At 41.8% G+C, this 22381-nt stretch overlaps 2 protein-coding genes across 7 annotated transcripts in view; one reads left to right on the top strand and one right to left on the bottom strand.

Annotated features, from left to right (window-relative positions):
* LOC142582683 (tetratricopeptide repeat protein 21B-like) overlaps positions 1-22381 on the top strand; it is a 45352-nt gene that overhangs the window by 5207 nt on the left and 17764 nt on the right. For 5 of the 6 annotated variants that reach the window (XM_075692629.1, XM_075692624.1, XM_075692625.1 and 2 more), the window contains 25 exons: positions 5720-5888; positions 5958-6087; positions 6206-6316; positions 6399-6463; positions 7171-7272; positions 7368-7450; positions 7940-8125; positions 9404-9488; positions 10078-10176; positions 11603-11795; positions 11931-12028; positions 12438-12545; positions 12908-13000; positions 13120-13249; positions 14513-14670; positions 15362-15482; positions 15551-15648; positions 15977-16215; positions 16458-16530; positions 16636-16746; positions 17319-17371; positions 17479-17567; positions 18428-18554; positions 18933-18998; positions 19083-19185. In XM_075692629.1, coding sequence (XP_075548744.1) covers positions 5862-5888; positions 5958-6087; positions 6206-6316; positions 6399-6463; positions 7171-7272; positions 7368-7450; positions 7940-8125; positions 9404-9488; positions 10078-10176; positions 11603-11795; positions 11931-12028; positions 12438-12545; positions 12908-13000; positions 13120-13249; positions 14513-14670; positions 15362-15482; positions 15551-15648; positions 15977-16215; positions 16458-16530; positions 16636-16746; positions 17319-17371; positions 17479-17567; positions 18428-18554; positions 18933-18998; positions 19083-19185 — 2748 coding nt within the window. In that variant the 5' untranslated portion in view covers positions 5720-5861. The remainder of the gene's footprint in view (positions 1-5719; positions 5889-5957; positions 6088-6205; positions 6317-6398; positions 6464-7170; positions 7273-7367; positions 7451-7939; positions 8126-9403; positions 9489-10077; positions 10177-11602; positions 11796-11930; positions 12029-12437; positions 12546-12907; positions 13001-13119; positions 13250-14512; positions 14671-15361; positions 15483-15550; positions 15649-15976; positions 16216-16457; positions 16531-16635; positions 16747-17318; positions 17372-17478; positions 17568-18427; positions 18555-18932; positions 18999-19082; positions 19186-22381) is intronic. The other variant, XM_075692630.1, reaches the window with a different exon arrangement.
* On the bottom strand, positions 4297-5345 carry LOC142582688 (uncharacterized). The gene has a single exon (XM_075692638.1). The coding sequence runs from the start codon at positions 5104-5106 to the stop codon at positions 4462-4464; it is 645 nt and encodes a 214-aa protein (XP_075548753.1). The 5' UTR covers positions 5107-5345; the 3' UTR covers positions 4297-4461.

Consider the following 22381-nt stretch of genomic DNA (forward strand, 5'->3'; position numbering starts at 1 on the left):
AATGTTAAAGATTTTCTTTCAAGAAGCTCCACGTGAGCTTCTGAAGTTGCTAAACTACTCTGTTAGTAATGCATGGATTCCACAAGAATGGAAGATCGCCAAAATTATTCCGTTAATTAAAAAACCAGGGGCAGGGTATACTATCGACAACATCAGACCAATTGCGTTGACATCAAACATAGTGAAACTTATTGAAAGAGTGCTTCTCGGACATATTTTAGAGTTTATTGACGACAATCGATTGTTGAGTCCGTGTCAAATTGGATTTCGATCTGGCTATTCAATATGGCACGCGCATGTAGACCTTGAAAGTCGCATTAACATCGCCAGACAGGAAAAACAATACGCGGCTCTAGTTACCTTAGATATATGCAAAGCCTATGACAGCATTGAACATACAATTTTAACGAATCGGTTACAGAGCCATTGCTTTCCAGGCTATATAATAGCATGGGTGCATGAATTTTTAAAAGACCAGGAGTTCTATTGTTTTCGAAGCGGCTATTCTTCCAGTAAATATAAGCAAACAAGAGGTGTGCCTCAGGGATCGGTACTTTCACCAGTATTATTTAATATTTTACTGAGCAGAATCCCCGTTCACCCAGCTGTCAGTACATACGTTTATGCTGATGACATTGCCTTTTTTGGTATGGCTAGCGACATATACTCTCTTTACGAAATACTGCAGTCGTATCTAAGGGAACTGGAAGGCTGGCTGGATAGCTTACACTTAAACCTGAATGCTAATAAGTGTGCTATCCTCGTTTTTCCCGTTAAAGACCCAGTATACATATCGCTTAACTATCATCTCGAAGATATCCCACAAGTAGAATCACTAAAATACCTTGGAGTGATTTACAACGGATATCTTAACTGGCGGCCGCATATTGAATATATTGCGACAAAAGGAGCTCGTTCAATGGGCATTTTGTGCAAGTTGAGCAACGGAAGAACAGGTATGCGAAGAAAATCCCTCTTGATGGTGTATAAGATGTATGTTCGTCCGGTGTTAGAATTTGGATGCGTTTTATTCTCAGGTGTCCCAGCATACAAGCTTCGGCCGCTAGTTTTGTTGGAACGAGAGGCGCTACGTCTGTGCTTAGGCCTCCCAAAATTCGTTTCGAATGCCGTACTGTACCTGGAGGCAAGAATCCCACCCATAATATGCCGATTTCGCCTTCTGACAGTTCAGACTTTCCTAAGGCTATATGAATCCCCATTAAACCGCCTTCAAATTATTTTCCTCTCTAATCCAGAATTATTTTTTCCTATTCATTGGCCCAGGTTTCATAGACCACAGATTATATTTGTGCAAACATTACTTGAACCACTAAATGTGCACATTCGCGAGGTGCTTCATGATAATACGCATTCAAATTACCCAGAGATCAGGTTTGATGACATTTTCCCAAACCACGCGAAACTCCTCCCTTACGGCATTTTAAACGCCATGTTGCAAGACCACCTGAGCAGCCTAGAAACAAACGTTATCATTGCAACAGATGCCTCACAGTGCGAGGAAAAAGCTGGCATTGGAATATTTTGTCCTGCGCTCGACTGGTCTTTTTCTTTAAGGTTGCCTGATTTTGTGCCTATTTTTCTGGCCGAGTTGTTAGCAGTAATCCTAGCTTTACGTAAATTAGACCCAATTATTACAACGGCTGCCATTCTGACTGACTCCCTTTCGGTATGCTCTTGCCTTACCGCTATTAATGAGTCACCCATGCTAAAACTATTCCGCTTACTAGTTCCTGCCCATGTGCGATGTGTTCATTTGATTTGGGTGCCAGGGCATAAAGGTTTGTTTTTTAATGAAACTGCTGATTCACTGGCAAATGCCTCACTATCCGGCCCTGTTCTTCCTATTCTACCAGTGACAGCACAGATCAAGGCGACAAGATTTCGGATGCGATCAATAAGATTAGCCTTATCAAACCCACATTTGACTGCTTCTCCAGAGTATAAGCACCTGGCATTTCCCTGGCATAGCGAATCCTGTGACACAAAGATGCTGGAGGTCTGCCTCACCAAATTACGCTGCCGCATACCCTCGCTGAATTTCTACTTACACAGGTCGGGTTTGGTTCCCTCCCCCCTCTGTTCTTTTTGTAATGAGGAAGAGAGGATACACCACTTTCTTCTATCTTGTCGCCGCTTTACTGCGCTTAGAAAAAGATGGTTGGAAATACCTTTTCGAAGAATTGGCCTGGACTTGACAGAACCTGCAATTCTTTCGTTCGGAGCGTCCACTTTGGGATTCAGCCACACGGATGCATGCTTCGCTGTCCGAACATTCCTTATGGAATCTAAACGAATGCCCTGCTAATTTCCTTTATTTTTGTTTTTACTTTTAAGTTAATTATTACCAATTCAATATTACCTTCCTGGTGTTATTTAACAGGCAATTCTGCGCTATTCAATGCTATTTCAATAACTATTAGGAAATTTATGCTTCATAATAATTTCGAATAATCCACCCATCTCTTGGCCAATCCCCCATCGTGGGTAGGAGCCACACGCATCACAGGCCACAACAACAACAACAACATATACAGTAACTCTAATGCGGGTGAGAGCGCTGTCACGTGGTATTTTTCATATTTCGCGGGGTTTATCTATCGTCGGAAAAAATTTGTGCGTAATTAGTACGTCGCTGAAAATACCGCAATTAGATGTCCCTTGGCTGCGCCTACAAATGCTTTACTGGTACTTTGGTAATTAGGGTATTACATCTTGAGCTAGAAAATTAATTACAATTACCTTAACAAATCTCAGTAATTAAATAAAGAATTACTGGCAGCTACTCTACTGTATCGGAAACAATATGCAGTTGGTTTTCTTAAAGTAACGCGATTGCTCTTATTTATTTAGTGCATCAAATATTTATGACCTCTACATGCAAGTGACGATGTTCCCGTCCTTAATAAATGTTGTAAATTATCAGAAGTGTTTTTCTTAATAAGTCTAGCTTTGCTTGCTGGAAAGAGAAGCGATACTGAGGCACATATCATTCACGTGCATTTCACACGCCGTTGATAAAAGGCTCTGCCGAAGGGGTCACTAAAGTCTACAGGTTTTTTCCAGGGTCAAGAAAGCGCGCAGAGCGTTTTGAAGAGATGTGAACATACAGCAACATGTTCATTCTCTAGGCATAAACTATACATACCTTTAGAAATAATTGTTAATTGGCTATACCTCCTTCTCTTTAAATATATAATAAACTTTTTCCTGTATATATATATATATATATATTTTATATGTGCATGGTGTTTACAGTGGAAATTTAAAAGTAATGTTGATGTTAAAATATACGGAGGAGGAAGCTGCCGCTGGTGCTTCTAATGCGGTTGTTCTCCCACTGTCAGGGTTTGCAGAAATAAAGGAAAGTACGAATTAAAATCCATGCACGACCGCGCCAACAATGATGCAGTAAGCTTTAAGCCCCAATAAAAATTTTAAGTGAGAAGGTCGAGGCAAATCAAAAGAAACAACAAATGATGTGGGTGACAAAACGCTTGCAATGATACGTTAGGTGTGTGGGCGGGGTCTCAGACCCACCCCGGAAAACTTCGGAGGGGGCTCGGGCCCCGGAGCCCACTCCTCCCTATCCCCTCCCCCCCCCCCATTAGTCGGCGCTTATGGCACAGACCGAACTCACAACAACTCAAGTGTAACCATTTACCGGGTTTACGTGGATTTGATATGCACTTGTGTATTGTGTGTCAATATTATAAATGTGTCTTGTGTATCGTTGCCTCTGTTCATGTTTCGTGCGCCGAGAACCGTGACACGAAGTGCTTTTGGGACGAGGTGGCGAAAAAGGCAAGGTTCTGACTAGTGGTGTAGAAGTCGCGGGGCGCGTAAAGGCGCCAATACACTTCGACGTGACCCGGCGCGCGCGCGGTGGTTGCGCTACGTCACGCCAGGTCGGCTACGCCGCGTCAGGCACTGAACTTTAGCGTCACAAGTTGGTGGTTGGCGTGATTATATTTCTTTAATGTTTTTTTAACTAGTTGGAACAAGTCGGAACGTTGGAGGTTATGAAACGGCCGCCTACGTCTTTGTGCTGTCATGGTCGTTAACTTTGTATGTACCAAAATTCGCATGCTACAAGAGTGTATGGAGAACATAAATTATGGGTCATGAAACAGCCGCCTACGTCTTGCTCTCATGGTCGTTTCGCTTACTTGGTAGGTTCCCCGCACAGTGCTTCGCATAACATCGATTCCCAAAAGGCGTGGGATCTGCTGACTTTTTATGAATGACTTTGCAAATGCGTTTTGGATGAATTGAATGTGACGTGCACCTTTGTTTTATTGTCGACACAAATTCGTACACAATATTCGCGGTTATTTCTCACTAAACAACGAGCGACTTCGAATTCGCTTGCGGCAATCGCGCGACATTTGCCGCGTGGCACATAAAGCGAGAAAGAAAAAAAAAGAAAAGGAAACGAGGTGTCTATTTACACCACAGCTTTCCCAGACCTCCTAGTTCTTTAGACATAACGTCTAGCACAACGTTGAGGATGTTACTGTGAACTACCTCAATGCTTCGCGCCGCGTCAATGGTCACCCAACGACCACTACCGCTATCGAGCGCGGCCAAACGGTCGTAGTTCGCCCGTACTTTGGCTTGAAACTCGGCGTTCTCGTAACGTTCATTGCCGAAGCCCTCCCGAGCGTCCAACACGCCGGGCGGTGCATTCATGTACAATACAACGTCCGGCTCCGGCAGTCCCCTGTCGGGCTGCTGGCACCACGTGAAATCGAGAGATTTGGCGGCAGTGAATGCGACGCCAGAATAAGCATAACGGTCACAAATTACCGTCCTGTGTTGTGCGACAGCTTCGCGTATTGTCTCGGCCTCCTGCCAGCGGTTCGCGGAGAACAGCAGGTGAACAGCGTGGTCGTCGAGGTTGGCGCTCTTTCCGAGGTAAGCGTCGAGCAGCTTGCCGGTGGCGGTAGTGCGCTTGGGAAAAGCTATGGCTTCAGTCTTGTGGCCCATGCCCGTCAAAGCCTCCGCTAGCAACTTGACTTGAGTACTTTTTCCTGTCCGGTCACATCCTTCGAACACAACAAACAGACCCCGACGGCTCGACATCATTTGAGGAATCAAATATGCAACCAACAACGGAACGACAGCTGCGTCGTGGTTTCTATGGTGTTCAAATGCACCACAACGATTCCCCCGCCAAAATGTTCCACTCGCGCGCACGTCTCGCACATCTCGCAAACATGTATATCTTAACGTTAGATAGAAGAAAAAAAATCCTTACAAGCTTATGCGCAAAAGAAATATAAACCTGGATTTCACAGAAACCACTTGAGGGCACGACATCCTAAAAAAAAAAAATTGTGTAGTATCGAAAGCAGCTGTTGCGGCTACTCTATGGTCGCGGCGAAACAGGTTTAGATTGCACTATAGACGGCGCTGCACTCAGAAGGCGTGTGAATCCTGCGTCTAGCATTCTGTCCTACATCTCTTTTAATCGTTTTTCTACTAACTCTATGGTTTTTCTCTTCCTTGAAACTTGTATTTATTTATTTATTTATTTATTTATTTAGATTAATATAACAAGACACTGCAATTTGTGTTATCGCACAGCATTTCTCTTCTAATTTCTTTCTTTCCATGCTTTGCAAATCTGCATTGTTTTTCTTGTTTCCATCTTTAAATGCAGTTTGCTGCCTCTGTTTCTCTCACTCCTTCACTGCAGACTTAAGTTGTACCCGACTGTAGGTTGCCTGGGCGTAGCAGATGGGCGCGCTACTTCTCTTGCGAGGTCGCCTAGCAACAGAAACCAAAACACGCGCGCGCATCGTTTCGGTTTTTAGCAGCCGACGAAAACGTGCGCAATCATGACGGAACCGGAGCTCCTGCTAAAGGTGAGTCCTTCGGAGCGCACACAAATAGGCTGACCAATCTGACATGACACAAGAATATTTCTGTTGCAGACAAGAATACACTACTATTGCCGAGAAAAGCAGTACCGCAGCATGCAGCGTGCTGCTGTGGACGGCCTAAAGCGCTACTCGGGAGACGCAGTGTATCGGCTTTACTTTGGAATGTCATTGATTTTTGAAGGTATTGGCTTTGTTCCCTAGCACGGTGTAGCGAAAGTACTCTCTCTCTCTCTCTCTCTCTCTCTCTATCTGCCCTTTCCACCACTTAAATGCTTCATCCTTGTGTACACTCTTTGCAGGCCGTCTCCAAGAAGGAATCCGAGAGCTGGATGTAGTCAGAGAAAGCAAGGATGTTTCTCTCGGCGGAATCATGGCCTTGATTTTTGCACACCGGAAATGCAGCGTCGTTGGTGAGTGTAGGATAGTTTTCGAATCATTGAGGATATTTAAGAACAAACTTTGAACAAGTTTCGATGTACTAATTGCACCCAGATAAAGAGGCTGTATCTCAGCTCGATGCTCAACTGAAAGAGACAAGAAAACAAGCAGGAGAAAAGGTAATGTATTCAATGCGACACATATACCGGGTGTTTTATTTTAATCCTAAATGTTTTTCAAAAGTTGCCTGTGGTATTTTGCACAAATCTATGTACCTAGCTGGAATACTCAAAGAGGTATATAGATTACGTGCACTAAAAACTGACACACATAATTGACCAATTAACAAACTTTCACTAATTAAATTTCAAACGAATGAACTTAATTAGCTCACATATTCCCACAAAAGGCACACCCACTTGTAACGAATTTTGAAACTAACACCAGTTTTGAGTTAAGTGCAGTCAAACTTGCCGTAAAAATGCACTGTTGTTCCACTAACTTTTTTAACAGAACAGCCTTTGCATTGACGCTCAAAAGTCACTGGAACACCAATGCATTTCGTCGCAAACTTTGTGAATGCATATCTCGAAACCGGTGTTATACTCAGAATCTGTTCGAAGTGAATATAGCTTTTTTGGCTACAATTAATAAATTGCAACATTTGGGACAGTTAAAAAGGTAACCACCAAAAATTGTTAATTAGGTAAATATTCACTTCTTTTTTCATGTATGCCTCTGAGAGTGACCTAGCTCAAGAAGTAGAATTGTGCTACATATCATTGGTCATTTTTAAAAATTATGTTAACATAAAATAAAACACCCCATGTTTTCATGCATGTACACTTGGATCACTATTACATTTACGACACCAAATTGGTCACAGGTGTTATACTATGCTGGGTTGTTCCTGTTCCTCACTGGAAAACATGACAAGGCACGAGAGTACATTGACCGTATGCTCAAAGTGGCACCACCAACACGTGAGGCGAGTTTAATTTAAATTTTGTTTGCACACTTTCTTCTTTTCTTTCTTCTTTAATTCTGTAATTACTGGTGCATAAACGGCGGTCTCATTTAAAGGGACTCATATTGAAAGGATGGAATGAAATTGTCAGCACAAAGGACAAGAAGTCTGCAATCCAATACTTTGAATCACCTGGAGTGTAAGTTCAACCAATTCCTATTTGTAGAAAGCAATGACATTGCAGCAACATATGCTTGACCTGCCTGGAGAAACTCTTCTATGCATAGGCAGCAAGTGTTTAACAAGCCAGTAAGTTGATCGTTATCATACTACAATTTACCAAATAAAATTCAGCTTATGGCTCCAGGAATCAGGCAAACTCTTATATGCAATTATGTAGATTACAAATTTTATGAGCTTATACAAGTCTAATTTGTACATTGACTAGATGTTATTGCACAAACTCAAGTTTAACAGAAAAATATAACTACTCTACCAAGCATTTATTTTGCATGACAAAGGCACCTCATAACCCAACTAAACAGAAGTGGGACAGGTTAAGAGCAAGCCATGTGAAATATTTTCTCGCAACATTTGCAGAGAAATAACTTCATCAACTATCGGTGCACATATACGAATGAGTAAACTTTTAGTGCATTCTCGTGATAATAAATGTCATCTGCTACAGTGCTGTTCCAGAAGCCCTGTTTGGGAAGGCCAAGTGCTTTGAATGCAGCGGAGAACTCATGAAAGCCCTGGAAGTGGTCAACCAAGCTGTTGTCTTGTACACTGGCTTTGTCCCCGCGCTACTTGAAAAAATGAAGCTCCATCTCGCATTATCTGACTGGGAACAAATGGTGGACTCTTGTAACAGGTGACATGCCAACAAGCACTCTCACATTTCTGCTGTTCGTCTGCTGGTGTTGTTTCTTTTATGAGAAGGCAGAAGCTTAAATTTCTTTTGGGTTTCTTCTTTTATTACTTTTAAGCTCAGTATCTATGATATTGTGTTTAATTATTGAAACATGAAATACATTAAAATTTCATATTCACAATTTCACATTGAAATACATTTCATGAAATACATGAAATTATTGAAATACAATGATTGTTAGTGAAGAAAAAGTCAGAGATGGATGGAACAATGCAAAAATATACGCTGTTTCCAAAATGGGTTGTACAGAATTTTTTCAAGTCACCTGCACAATATAACATGATTGTAATCCTTCATATGGATTACTCAATGAGACATACAATACTTCACAAAAATCGAAATACATAGTTGACTACCTTACAAAATTTTAATAATCACCTTTGTAGCTAATTCACATTACTTACTGGAATTTACGAATGGTAGCTGGTGCGACTTTGCAAGGCATTATCATTTGGAACAAATTTGGAGGATGATGCCAGCTTCAAGATGTGCATTCCCAAAGTGTCTGATGAAGCGCATAAAAAAAAAGTGTGTTGTTAAAAAAGGTATGCAGAGTGGTACATTTTACTTCAAGTTTGACAGCACCTATCTCAAGACTGATGCTAGCATTAAAATATTCATTAATCACACAACCATCGCGCTCTCTGGAAGATATGAGTAAGAGCTGTCTTTCATGCATTGACATGTGTAATGGCTGCAATGGCAGTATATTTCATTACATCCATTTGGAAGAAATGTTAAGGATTAAACTTAAAAATGTGGAAGCTTGGACGAGTTTTGTATGACTTTGTTTAGCTGCACAGTGTGAAAAATCGATGGATATGAGGTGAGAAGAAAGCACTGCTTGTCCTTTCTTTCTTCTCCTGATGTCCATGTTCTCTCAAGCTGTGCAGCTTAACATGCAATTCTAGGGAGCCAGAAAGTTGCCGAAAGCCAACATTTCTTTTCCTTTACATTCTGCATTAATTAACTTCACAATTTTATTGCTGGTATACATTGGTCATTACTTGTCAACTAAAATATCAGGAGCCGAAGTATATCACTAAATATTGAAAAAAAAGAGGATAAATGACTGCAATTAAGATGCCTCATCGATAATGTCAAAACTCAATATAATGAACATAGATATAATGAATTATAAAATTTAATGAAGTAAATATAAAATTTTTCTCACTGATATCATCATGTAACAAATATGTGCTTATATTTATCACGCAGGTGCCTTTCACAAGATTCAAAATGCATTGATGCCCTTCTGCACCTTATCTTAAACCAGATATGCAAAAATGGGGACTATAAAGAGGTAAGCATTTAAAGCCTCCCTTAATGTGAGCCAAAGCAAGGAGCACTTAGTGTTTGCTGTTTATTTGATCAAAATATTGCCTGCAGCCAAAATATTACCCTGGAAGGTTAGAAAATTTAGGTATGGTACACTATTATCATGATACAAAGTAGTGCAAAAATTTAGCATTACTGTAGCTCTGCTGCAACAAACCAACAAAGCAACAATGTTTTCCAAGACCACACATAATTTCTATACATACCTGAAGTGTTGTAGTCATCCCTGTATACTGCAGGGGTTGTCAAGTGAGGATAAGTGACTGTTTTTACAAGTACAAGCTGACCACTTTCCCTTAATTATACAAAATAGGACAAGGAATGACTAGCCTACAACTTGGCATAGTTGTATAAAGACAATCAACTTTCTTTCTCTTTCTTTTTTTTAATCGTCATAGTCACAAGAATTAGCCCATATTTTGCACTTATTACCAATCATTAAACACATAAACCTGGTCAAGGTTAGGAATACAGCTTCAAACTACGCAGATTAAATAATATTTTCTCTTCTTCTTTCTTTTTTTTTTCCTTTCTTTCTTCCTTTTTATTTTCAGGCATCTGACAGGTTGTCGGAGCTTGTTTCACTGCTTGAAGTAGTAGAGCCAACCAACGGAATTTTGTACAACAGGATAGCTCAACTGCTGTCACGAATAGTGAGTACTGCAAGATTTTGCTATTCCCTTTTCTTGCGAAGAGGACTGCATTATAAGGCAATATGCTAGATCAGTTTTTATCCTCGTGTTACTCTCTCACATTCCACCTGAGCTAAGACTTGGCCCTCTTCCAACATGAAGTGTGGAAATTATCAGGCTGTAAAGATGGACAGTTATAGGCATAGTATGTGAGCATTTAGAAATGTCACAATGTATTCTGTTACTCCTGGAGCAGCGTTTGGTGGTGCATGCATATAAGCTATATCTAGCTAGTTGACAAATGTGAAAGCTATTGATGAAGCAGTGCATCGGCCGCTATTTTGTAGAGATGTCTTTTTCGATGCTAATGCCTTTCAGATTTGTGAGTCGCCACGTTCGATGCTCTACCCGTGATAGAGCATCGCTTCACCATTCATGAATGCAACAAGTGTTGAAGGGCTTTAGCATCAGGAAAAGACATTACTACAAAATTGTGGCCATGCTTAGGCACTATTTTATGGGCAAAATGTACTAACCTAGACATGTACCATTTCAAGTTACTCTCTTGTCCAGTGATGACGACAAACAACAAAGGGTCACTTTTCATCTCACCTCAAATTTGCTGCCAAGGCACATTTCTACATTTCTTAAAACATTAGTAAACTAACGCAAGCCATGTTTCAAGTGGCTTCAAATATGCAGGTGTTGCTGCCTTCTTGGAAACATTTTTAAGCTCTGCCAGTCTTGCGACAGAGCCTCATATCTGAGGAAAGTTTGGCCACAGGGTGGGGCCAAAAGCATATAGTGAAAAGCATGGTATCAGTGAACATTGTTACGAAACATTGAAGCACTTCACCATGCCACCATGTACGCTCACAATTTGTTACCAGAAACGATGTGCTCACTTACGATGTGCACACATTAACAGTTGCGAGGGACGGTGCTCATCAAGTAATGTGCAGTGGAATGATCACGGGCAAGAATTTTCTGCCTTAGTGGCAGCATCTGAGGACAGACATGGAAGGCATTTGTGGTAGTGAGCATAGTGGCAGCAAGTATGAAACTTAAGGAAAGAGTGCGTTGCATCTTGCACAATGGGGCATGCAGTCATTGCAGCTTGTACAACCAGCATATGTGATTTATTGATAGCCTATGGGCTAATTAAGCTCAGGCATGATTCAACTAGACATAGTTAATTAGCTGCAGTTCTATGACTGAATATGGAATCAGAGGTCTGTGTGAGCTTAAACCCCATATGGAATGCATTGATGGCCAAACTTACCCATTTAGCGGGCTCTTATATTTGTTATTGCATACCGTCACCTTTAAGTATGTTCCTGAATGAACTAGAAATGATTCACACAGTCGTGCAGTAAGCGTAGAGACTTTGTGGCCTTATAATAGAATATTAGTCACTAATACTACATTTTTCTTTAAAACTGTACAGTGTTCAAGGCAAAACTGCATTTTGATGCACACGCAAGCTCTAATAGAAAAGGCATGTGCATTGCAACCGGCCAACGCAGACTATCTGGCTGAGCTTGGCTACCAGTGCATCTTGCAGAATAAAACTAAAGAAGCCACCAAGCATTACAGGGCTGCTCTCAAAGCTGACGAAGCTAGCATTACGGCTCTTAATGGTAAGGCTCCCAACTCATCGCTTCTTTAATTTTTTTGTGCTAATGTATACCTGTGCTTGAGCAGCTTCTGATGTTTATTATACTATGGTGCATATTTAACAGGTATCCTACATTATTAACAGTTTTGTAATGCAGGAATCATTTGGTGCCAACTGCTGGAGGGCCAGCATGATGTTGCAAATCAGCAGCTTGAACTCCTCAAGGAAATCCACAAGACTTCCAGCATGCCATCAGTTTGTACCCCTGCATGGCCTCACTTTATTGTACTCTGTTTAGTTAATTTACTCCCATAAAAAAGTATTTGTCCATCATTGACACTGTCCATCATTGACATTCAAAATACATTAATAGGCATTAGAACTGAAAGTTACGTGAGTTGAGTCCAAAACTAGAGAAAAAAATGTGACTAGCAGACTGTAAGAAAAGATGCAGATGATGAAGTACTTGTGTCACCTATGCCTTTTCACTGTCCTCACCTGGTGCACTGTTTCAAGCTTTTATTATTATTATACTATTAGAATAATATGGGTGCATCAACAACAGACTTCTTAGGTTTGCTCTACATGTGCAGCCATGTAAATGCCATGTCTGCAGTCTCAGTATGACCAGAAAGGACAAATGCTCGCTCTCTTATCAACGCAGGAACTTTTGTATCTATGTGCTATGTGTGCACAAAAGCTGCAGGAGAAGCCAGAGGAGGTCCTGAACTACTTAGGGCAATCTGTTGACAACCACTTTGCAAGATTAGAGGTAAGCATGCAACACTGTGGAGAAGAGAAAAAGAAAAGATAACTGAAGGTTATAACAAAAAGCACAGCATGAAATGAAAGCAACTTTACCTAAGGAAGGTTATTATCATTACGCTGTCTTGGTTGAGCTATAAATCCTGAAGGGGCAGCGCCAGACGATGAAGACAAAAGACAGGAAACACACAGGACATCGTCTTGTGCTGCCCCTTCAAGATGTTCAAACCAGTACCAACTTGCCCAAATGTCGACTCTTCTAGAATATATTGAACTATAAATGCAGAACAACATAATACAGACAATAAAATTACAAAATTGCAGGAAACTATAGTAACAAATAATTTTCACTGCTTCCAAAATGACCAGGGCCTGCCACTTGGAGCAGAGTACCTGCTTGTGCTGAATCCAGACTTCATATTTGAAGTCGTGAAGCTGTACCTGCAATATGCTCCTGATAAGGCAAGTGCTTCCATATACAAGATTGCCCTAAATCAGTTAAAGTTCACACAGCCTTTAGTATTAGATGACTGACGGTATTTGAGGCATTTCCTTTTTCTTAGTTATTTTTTTCTTTGCAGCCTGTTGACTCTGGACAAACAATACCTGAGCCACTCAAGAGAGGCCAGACAATACTTCAGCCAGTTCTCAGAAGCTGTCCTGGCTCTGTAGAGGCAGTGTACTGGATGGGGAAGCTCAAGTACCTGTCAAGTAAGGGTGCCTGCATTCTAAATTGTAGGTACACAGTGAAGAAACACTAGACGGAAATATTAAGTTTGGCTACGTTGTTATAATACATTTCAGAAATCCTTAATAGATCAGTCTCATATTGTACTTTTTCTGTGTGAAAAAGAAATGCACAAGTGTGTAGCAACATCATGAAACTTGTAGAATCACACTCACGCTACCAGTGGCCCTGTTTTGACATGAAATTCAAAAATCTAATAAAGCTTGGAAGGTTGCTCTTCATTTTATTCACAAATAGACATTGATATTCCCACTGAAAAAGTACATATAGACAGAATTTCATAGAGTAATCTACAACTCTAAACTAAATTCACGCTTTTTCTTAATGTTCTGTTAGTGAAATGAAAACTGTCAACTTTCCAGGACCTTAGGAAATGTATGGTGCATGATTAGAAGAAGGTAGTGAGAAGTGAAATGTGATATCATTGCACTATCCAGACTGAGTGGCTGTAAGGAGGCTATGGCTATTCACTCCTTACACCACTGCATCTTTTGCTGTCTCTGTTCCGAATGACATACATATGGTGCCAGCTGAGGCATGATTTTATTTAGCAAATTTTACGAGTATTAAAAACATTGTTGTTATTAACCATAATTAAAGTGTAAGATTACCAAAGATGCTTTATATAGTCTTACATCAATAGATGCCCAATGTGACATTACAAGCTAATTAGTGGTTAGTGGTTCTTACGCCTTGTGTCACTGCTTGTAATATGCCAGGTTGAAGTTTAGCAGATGACATATATTACATCACCTTTGACACTGTTCGCTTGGGAGACGTATCAGCACTGTGCATGAAATATATGGTGCTTTCAATTGTGACATCCTTTAAGAATAAACCATCATCATCATCATCATCATCATCATCATTACCACCACAATCACCACCGCCACCACCACCACAATTTTATGATGATGAAAAACCAGATGCACTTCTCACTGTATGCCTTGGTACATGCACTTTAATGTCTTGCACCTGTCACAGTAATGTCGTCAACTTTGCCAGTCTGGCAAGTCTGTCTTGCAATGTCACATTGCTGTCCCACTCGGTTCACAACTTGAGAACACAAAATTACACAATGAATATTTATGTTTTAAATTAATTACTGAGCATTTAACGATTTCACATTGTGTTTCCTAGTGACTCGTTTTATGTATATTCGCAGTACTCCAAAAAAGATGCAACTAAAATTATGGTCTCAGTTGAACATTCTCTCTCTGCTACAGATGACTTGGTACAGGCCCAGTCCCTGCTCTCCAAGTGCACGCAGCAGTACTCGAGCTTCACAAGTGCACAACTGCTGCTAGCACAGATGCACATACACCAGGGAAACATCAAGAGTGCCAGCCAATTACTGGAAACCGCACTGAGCTACGACTTTGAGGTAGGAGTCTTGGCTCCCCGAGACATGCTAGCCTAAACAGCTTTGCTAGCACAGCAGGTCAGAAGTATTGAATGATGTTAAGCATGGGTTGTGCATATGCACAGGCTTGTCTGTTGGCCAGGAGCAGTCCGCACTTTTCAGAGAGTCACATTTAAGCACCATGTCAGGAAAAACAAAAGCAAAAAGAACTAGAAAACAACAACCAAACTACAAACAGCAAAACTATAAACAGGAACTATAAACAACCAAAGTCTTAGAGCAGGACCTGAATTTCTCCAACTTGCAAAAAGTGATAGGCATAATACTTTTTTGCTCATTCGTTTTAACCTTAGTAAATCTGTGTATGGAGAAAACTCATGCTGACACTGTCAGGGCAGTAGTAGCAATAACACATGCTTACAAGGGGACAAGGGAAAGGCATCTGCTGAGATACGAGTATGATAACTACCCAAGAGTCTTCTTACAAGGTTCTATAGCACACCAACACAAGGTTCTATCTTCTATAGCACACCAACTGGGAGCCTTGTGTAAGGCCCACTTGGGGACTACTTAGCACTGGCAGCTGGGTTCATGATGGGCTTATGTTGGGCATAAGCCCAGCTTGCAGTGTTTATAGAGCTTTATCAGCAGGAGTGCCTGTATGATACAACTATATATGCTATGCTAAAAGGACTATGAACAACTTCACCAGGTGAGGGAAAAGCCGATATTTCACATTATCAAGGCTAAAATACTGAAAGAACAAGGCGACTACCAAGAGGCACTGCAGCTACTGAATGCTGCCATGGCACTATGTACCGCACCCGCATCAAGTAAGTAGGCTGCGACATGCCCCGCGATATGTTGGTAAATTCACTCTGATGAAATTTTCACTTCGTAGCTGTGTCGCGCAAGAACCGGAAGCAAGAGCTGACCTCAAGTGACAAGCTGTCTCTTTACCTTGAACTTGCTGATGTGTATGGCAAGCTAGACCAACAGGTAAACATTTGATTTTAACTGACAGTTCACCAGATGTATATAGCCCATTCTGTTAATACGCCTGTTCTGTTACGAAAATCTGTATTTTTTATTTGATGAAGTTGTTCTGGCTGAGTACCTGAATGCCAGATATGAAAGGCAGCAGCAGAACTCCGTAGTTGCCAAGCCACTGTGGTGGTCATTCATTATTCACCACACTTAAGCATCCAGTGACTTTATTCATTCACCACTCTGCTTTCTATGAAGTGTGGGTATTAATATTAACAGATTGAGAGCCATGCGTTTGGGTAGCCAGTAAGTTAATCTCCCATTTCTGTCACTTGACCAGCATGAGGCAGTAAGAGTGATGCAAGAAGCTGCCAATGAATTCCGAGGCACATCCGAGGAAACACGAGTGGCCATTGCAAGCTGTGAACTGGCCCTTGCTCGGGGTGACGTGGAAGAGGCTTTGTCCCTGTTACGCAACATTGGGCCAGACCAACCTTACTTCCAACAGGCCCGAGAAAAGATGGCTGACATTTATCTGAACTACAGAAAAGACCCACGCCTGTATGCCAGCTGCTATAGGTATGTTAAACAAATCACACTTCATGGTTTCAACAGCACGACTGGACACGGACAGAGTAAACCGGATAGTGTTTCCTCCTTTTTACTCTGTTCTTGTCCAATTGTGCCGTTGCAACCACGAAGCTACACAAACTCGCCCGATTTTCCATCCTGCCAAATAGCAGTGTCATGTAGAAAGTTGCCCTTGAGTTGAAATGTGTTTCTTGCACTTGTTTTTCTCTCACCTCCTCACACTTGCTCAGGGAAATCATTGAGAAGTTTCCAGTCCCACAGTCCTACTTGATGCTGGGTGATGCTTACATGAAAATACAAGAGGTAAGCTTTGACAGTGGACATATAGTAATCTCTAAAATATGAGTAATTCCATCTTAATTCCTGACCCTGTGAACAGTATCAGTGAAAATATTATTTCTATTCTAGCCAGACAATGCCATTGGTGCATATGAGCAAGCTTTACGGAAAAATCCAAAAGACAGTGCAGTAGCGCGAAAGATTGGACAGGCACTTATCAAGACACATCAGTTTGAGAGGGTAAGTACTGAACAGCTTATCAGACTTTGTGTGATACTTGGCATTTAGCCATCTTTTGGCTTCAGATTCCATATGACAGTGGCTATCATTTTCTCTGTAAGCTAAAAACAATAGCATCTGCCTTGTGTTTTTAGTTCGTTCTGTATCCTAAAACAGTGTTACACTTGCATAAGGTCTACATGCCAAACACTTAAAATCTATGTCCACTTGAAGAAGAACGGCAATTTAGGTTGATTGGAAATGAGTGGTGATAGGCGAAGTGCATAGGGCAATGATTGATGCATAGCTCACAGTAAAGGTGGCCACCATCTGTCCTTATTGTTCTTGTGAGACCAATATTTTACGTGCTAGACTGGGGGAGCGGGCAAAAGCAGGCTTGGATGATGTTTAAAACAAGAACAGCCACAACCTGTCCCTTTAGGTCAGCAACACAGTGCCGATCAGCACTGTTATCCAACCTGGAAGAGTGTTTTGCCACGTGCGCATGCATTGTAGCTCATACTGAGTGTGATAGTGCACTGATATCAGTGAAGAGGAAGATGACCCACAGACTTATCTCTGGTGTGGTTCAGGCTATCACATACTACAAGGCTGCCATAAAATCTGGAGGACAACCACAGATGAAGTGAGTCTATGTGGCCCTTGTGCAAAATTTGAATGAAATATTTTTCTGTACTGTAGTTTACAGTGATGTGCCTTATTTTCTCACTGTTTCTGACTGTTCTGTCAAAGGTATGACTTAGCTGAACTGCTGGCAAAAATAAAGAGATATCAAGATGCAGAAGATGCCATCAATGCTGCTCTTGGAGCACTTCAGAAAGGTATGCTTACTTCATGTCTGGGAATTTCAAGAGTATATGGCAAGAACAACAAATGTGAAGATGCTTCAAAATAGTGCTGTATTATGGAACAACAACTTTTCATACCACTTTCACTCTACTCAATCATTTTTTGTAATTATTATGGGATTTTATGTGCCAAAACCACTTTCTGATTATGAGGCACACCCGTAGTGGGGGACTCTGAAAATATGGGCCACCTGGGGTTCTTTAATGTGCACCTAAATCTATGTACACTGGTGTTTTTGCATTTCGCCCCCATCGAAATGCAGCCACCATGGTAGGAATTCAATCCCGCAACCTCATGCTTAGCAGCCACTAAGCTACCATGGTGGGTTCATTTTTTGTAATGATCGTATTTTTGCTAGATGTAGCACACACTGAAAGGTATCATTACAATGAATGGTATTCCTTAAAACTGTGACGTTTCTTTAATGCCCCACACAATATAAGCAGTCAACACTGATGTAATGTAAAAAATATGTTGATAAGTGTGCCTGAACAGCAGTGGCGTAGCAACAGGGGGGGCTGGGGGGCCGTGGGCCCCGGGTGCAAGGGGTCCAGTGGGGGGGGGGGGGGTTGGGGGGTTGGGGGGGTGTCGTATACGTCTGAAGACACCCCTCTTTCCACCGGCTACACCCGTGGGGGGGGGGTTAGGGGTGACAAAGAAGACCTATGAGCCCCAGGTGCCAGACGACCTAGCTACGCCACCGCTGAACAGTTTCCTTTGTCCTGTCCTTTTTCGTTGTTTATAGTGAAGTTAGCACACGTTGACCATGATGTTGCTATATGACTTTCAAAATGCAACTATTGTGCTTGCATGTTGTGTCTTTTCCTCCTAGAACCTGACCTCACAAGCTTGCAATGGGAATCCAAGTTCTATCTGTTGCTTGCTCAAGTTCACCAAAATGATCACAAGGACGACTTGTCAGTAAAAGATCTTAACAAGGCTTTTGAAGCGCAAAGTAGGTAAGTGCATTACTTGAGTGGTAACAGTTCGTGAATTACAGCTCAGTTAGTTGCAAATCAGGTAGCTTTACAGCTTGACAATAGCTTTATCATAATGTAGACCACACTGTAAGAATTAAATGCTTTTGAGCCGGAGAGAATGCTGGCATTAGTAAACGCATCCTGAAATTGTGGTGCACACGAAACACATAGGTTGAAGTGCAGAGCTACTGAACTTTCAATAACTCTACAGTACTGTACTCTACAAAATAATTTGATACTCTTACAGTGGCTTTTTATCTGTTCATAATAGTCCGATTAAATCCCAGCAGCTTAGATGACATAAAAATGATATCAAATCAGACATTGCCTACAATAATCAAAAACATTTTTCTTCAGGGTAATGCTTCGTGTGCCTCAGGAGCAGCCAGACTCCCTCCACGAACAGAGACAACTCGCAATTGTGTATGTTTTCACCTCTTGTCAACACAGTGCACCAGCTGATATATCAGGTTCTTGCAAAATTTATTTTCTGATTTCATTTCACAGCATCTGCAAAAGCCTTGCTGAGCATAGTGAGCTCAAGCGAGATTATGTTCCAGCAGCCAGGTTCTACAAGCAGGCACTCAGCTATGACTCTGCTAACATAGAGGTATGCTTTGAAGACATTACAGTTCTATATGGCAAGCTATGCAATGGTTATCACACCATCAACATAAGGTTACCTCACTTGCTATGTGTTCTCCTAGTGGCACACAAGTCTTCTGTGCACGGCAATGGCAATGATGGCTGTGCCATTTGTATTGAATCACCACTGCTTTCATATGGCAAAGCGAAGGAGCAGAGCTAGCATTTAGTTGCCAGTGTCGCCAGAATTGTTGAACAATGTCGAACTTTTTTAAGGTACAGTTTACAGACCTGTGAGAGTGTGGAAGAATTCAAGGTAGTCCTCGGGGTCACAGAGATGCACCACTGTTAGAAATTAAATGTCTGGTGAAGCATTTTTGATGTCTAATCTGTGTGAATCTGCAATTGCACATTCACCGAGACCAAGAAAAAATGGTTAATTTGACACTAAATTTAAGTGGCAACTTTGACTGCCTTTATATCAACCCTTCAGCAAGCTCGTTTATTGCAAAGGGTGGTCAAGCTGAATTTCTCAGCCTTTTCCTTAGATCCATAGACCTTTTCATACACTTTTTGTACTTTTACTGATTTACATAAATATTGAGAAACACAAACTTCTTTTTAACTGTTATACTGCCACTTACGTATGAAAAGAAAATCATGACCATAGCAGCAGCTTTTGCATGATGGTCCATTTTTTCCCTAACACTTTTATTTATCTATGGAGCAATGGGCAGCTCCTGCACCTGTTATTGCAATTGGAAATGAAATACATCTGTCACTGCCATGCACAGAAAGAGTGGATTCATTGTTGTGATGATTTTCACTGAAACCACAGTGTGCTGGCAGCCACTGATATTGTGTCCCTGTTCTGCTGCTAATGGTACACATTACTGTACATGTGTACCATTCCTTGTGGAACTCAATGAGTTTCATGAACAGCCACCTATACTCATTGGCTCCCAACTTGAAGAACTGTGTACCGCCTCAACTACTAAGGTGCGAGGAAACTCTGTTGTACTGGGTGTGGCTTGGCGTCACATTTACCAAGTCATACTCATTACTTTTTGGATTGGCTGACCGTCCTACTCGCCATGCATGTGACTGTAATGAAACAATCGCACCTTTTCTTTGTATCTGCCCACATTATAACAGTGGGAAGCAGGTGATATGCATTGCATTAAAGACAGTGGACAGACGACCTCTGTCAGAAACGATACTAGGTCAATGGTTACAATGGACGTATGGGCAAAAGGCAACCAGAGCGCTAGTTTGCTTCCTGCTGGCCATGAGTCTGCGAGATAGGCTGTGATAGTGATGCATGCCGCCTCAAAATTTTGTGCGCCAATTTATGTTTTGCTATTCATCTTTCTTCCTTCCTGTCTCTTTTAATCCCTTTTCGCCCATGTGGGGCAGCAATTTGGACTTTCTTGTGGTTAACTTCCCTGCCTTTGCTCTGTTTCATTTTTTTTCTTTAGCTGATACTGCCTGGTTACCTGCTCACGGTGGTGTTAATGTGGACTTTCTCACACTAGAAATATCCTGTACCATGAACCTGGCACGAGAGCAAATGCAATGGCCAAAACTTCTTAAATAATCACTCATGCTGAAATACACACAGCGCGGCAATTAAGGTCTTTGTTGAACAAGGCCTTGTGCAACTCTTGCGATTGCTATGAGAATAGTACTGTGATGCAGCCACTGCGCTTTCTCTGATGACCAAAAACATTCTTTGTGTGCCATCCTGAGCATATTGGAGGGGTGACCGCTCACAGAAGAGAAGACATTAGGACCCTAACCTTAAGCATCATCCTCACTGAAAGCTATTAGAGCTCTGGTGCATTTCGTCAGGATGTCTGCACTGTTGCAACCGAATTTCAATGTGCAGTGAATGCCATTGCGTGTCCGACAATGACATTGTGTATCCGACAGAGCAGCAAACCAGTAGAAACCTGGGTGGGGAGCAGGGGTGTTCTGTAAGTGTCCAGTGTCCATCAGGGGGCGCCACCAGGGGCATAGCCAGTGGGGGGGGGGGATTATGGGGCTTCAGACCCCCCCCCCCAACATTTTTTTCGTGCTGTCAGGCACCGCTGACCAAAACAACCCCCGGTGCTGGAAATCATTCTGGATTTTGTCTAGAATGCCTTTTTTCACACACGAAAAGATATTTCGGCAGGAACATTGCGAACTTGGGCTGGATTTCGTGGCAATGCTTATGCACTTGGAGTCACATAACGCAAGGAGCCCCATCCAAGCACAATATTTCAGGGGCGTTTTGATGGCGAGCGGGCTTGTCACGGCATCTCGCAGAGGCTGCGGAATCTACAAAGCACATGAATTTCAATTTCTAAACCTTATGGGTATAACATTCTCATAAACATTTGACGCGAAAGACACATTGACATTTCCAATGTCATGCTTTATATTTTCAATTTCGGAAATTTGTGGGTTTGATGTTCTTATAAACATTTGATGCCAAAGGTACATTCACCTTTCTAAAGTAGTACGTCAGACCATACAACGAGACAAGCCAAATCAACACTATCAGGCAAGTTGACAAAGCACGCAGCGAGGTCCAATGAAACGAAGAGTTGTGGTGGTTCATTTGTGCCATCATGTCACAGAAAATAATATAAGCATTTTTTCACCTGCATCAAAGCATCCATGTCAAGACACTACACCAGCAGAGACAACTACATTCTTATTAATTTTTCTACTTTGACTTTTATTCACGAAGACACATTGACTCTCTTCTATTTTATTGTTCTCGCTTCTCGCGGGCTGCCAGAGCAGGCCTGAGCACGCATGTGTTTATCTCAAAATTCCCCGACCATCACGTGGTGCACTTCGACGCGTGTTCGTTTTTCTCTGGCTGAGTGGATTTTGGCCTGACAGAGTTTTGGACGCTTTCTGGCTAGCAGACGAGAAGAAATAATGGTCACTCGCCGCCATCACTGTGGAGTCTCGATGCATTTCAACACGTTCGCTTCAGCGCAAAATCTCCGGAAAGTCTTGTCCTGCCATTGTAAGATACCGGGCAGTATGCGCATGGTTACCTGTGGACCAAGCATTTCAGGTTTTCTTTGATATTCCTTCGGTAGCCACATTTGGTGCCTAAAGTAGGCATTCTATTGTGGCCAACATGCTTTCCTTGGAGTTCTTTTTCATTTTGGTGTCCCCGCTCCACAAAAGGAAACAAGACATTGTTGCATCGCAACGAA

The sequence above is a fragment of the Dermacentor variabilis genome, chromosome 5 (assembly GCF_050947875.1).
Source record: "Dermacentor variabilis isolate Ectoservices chromosome 5, ASM5094787v1, whole genome shotgun sequence".
Classification (NCBI taxonomy): domain Eukaryota; kingdom Metazoa; phylum Arthropoda; class Arachnida; order Ixodida; family Ixodidae; genus Dermacentor; species Dermacentor variabilis.

Coding starts and splice junctions, on each gene's coding strand:
- LOC142582688 (XM_075692638.1), bottom strand. CDS start 5,106: ATGATGTCGAGCCGTCGGGGTCTGTTTGTTGTGTTCGAAGGATGTGAC.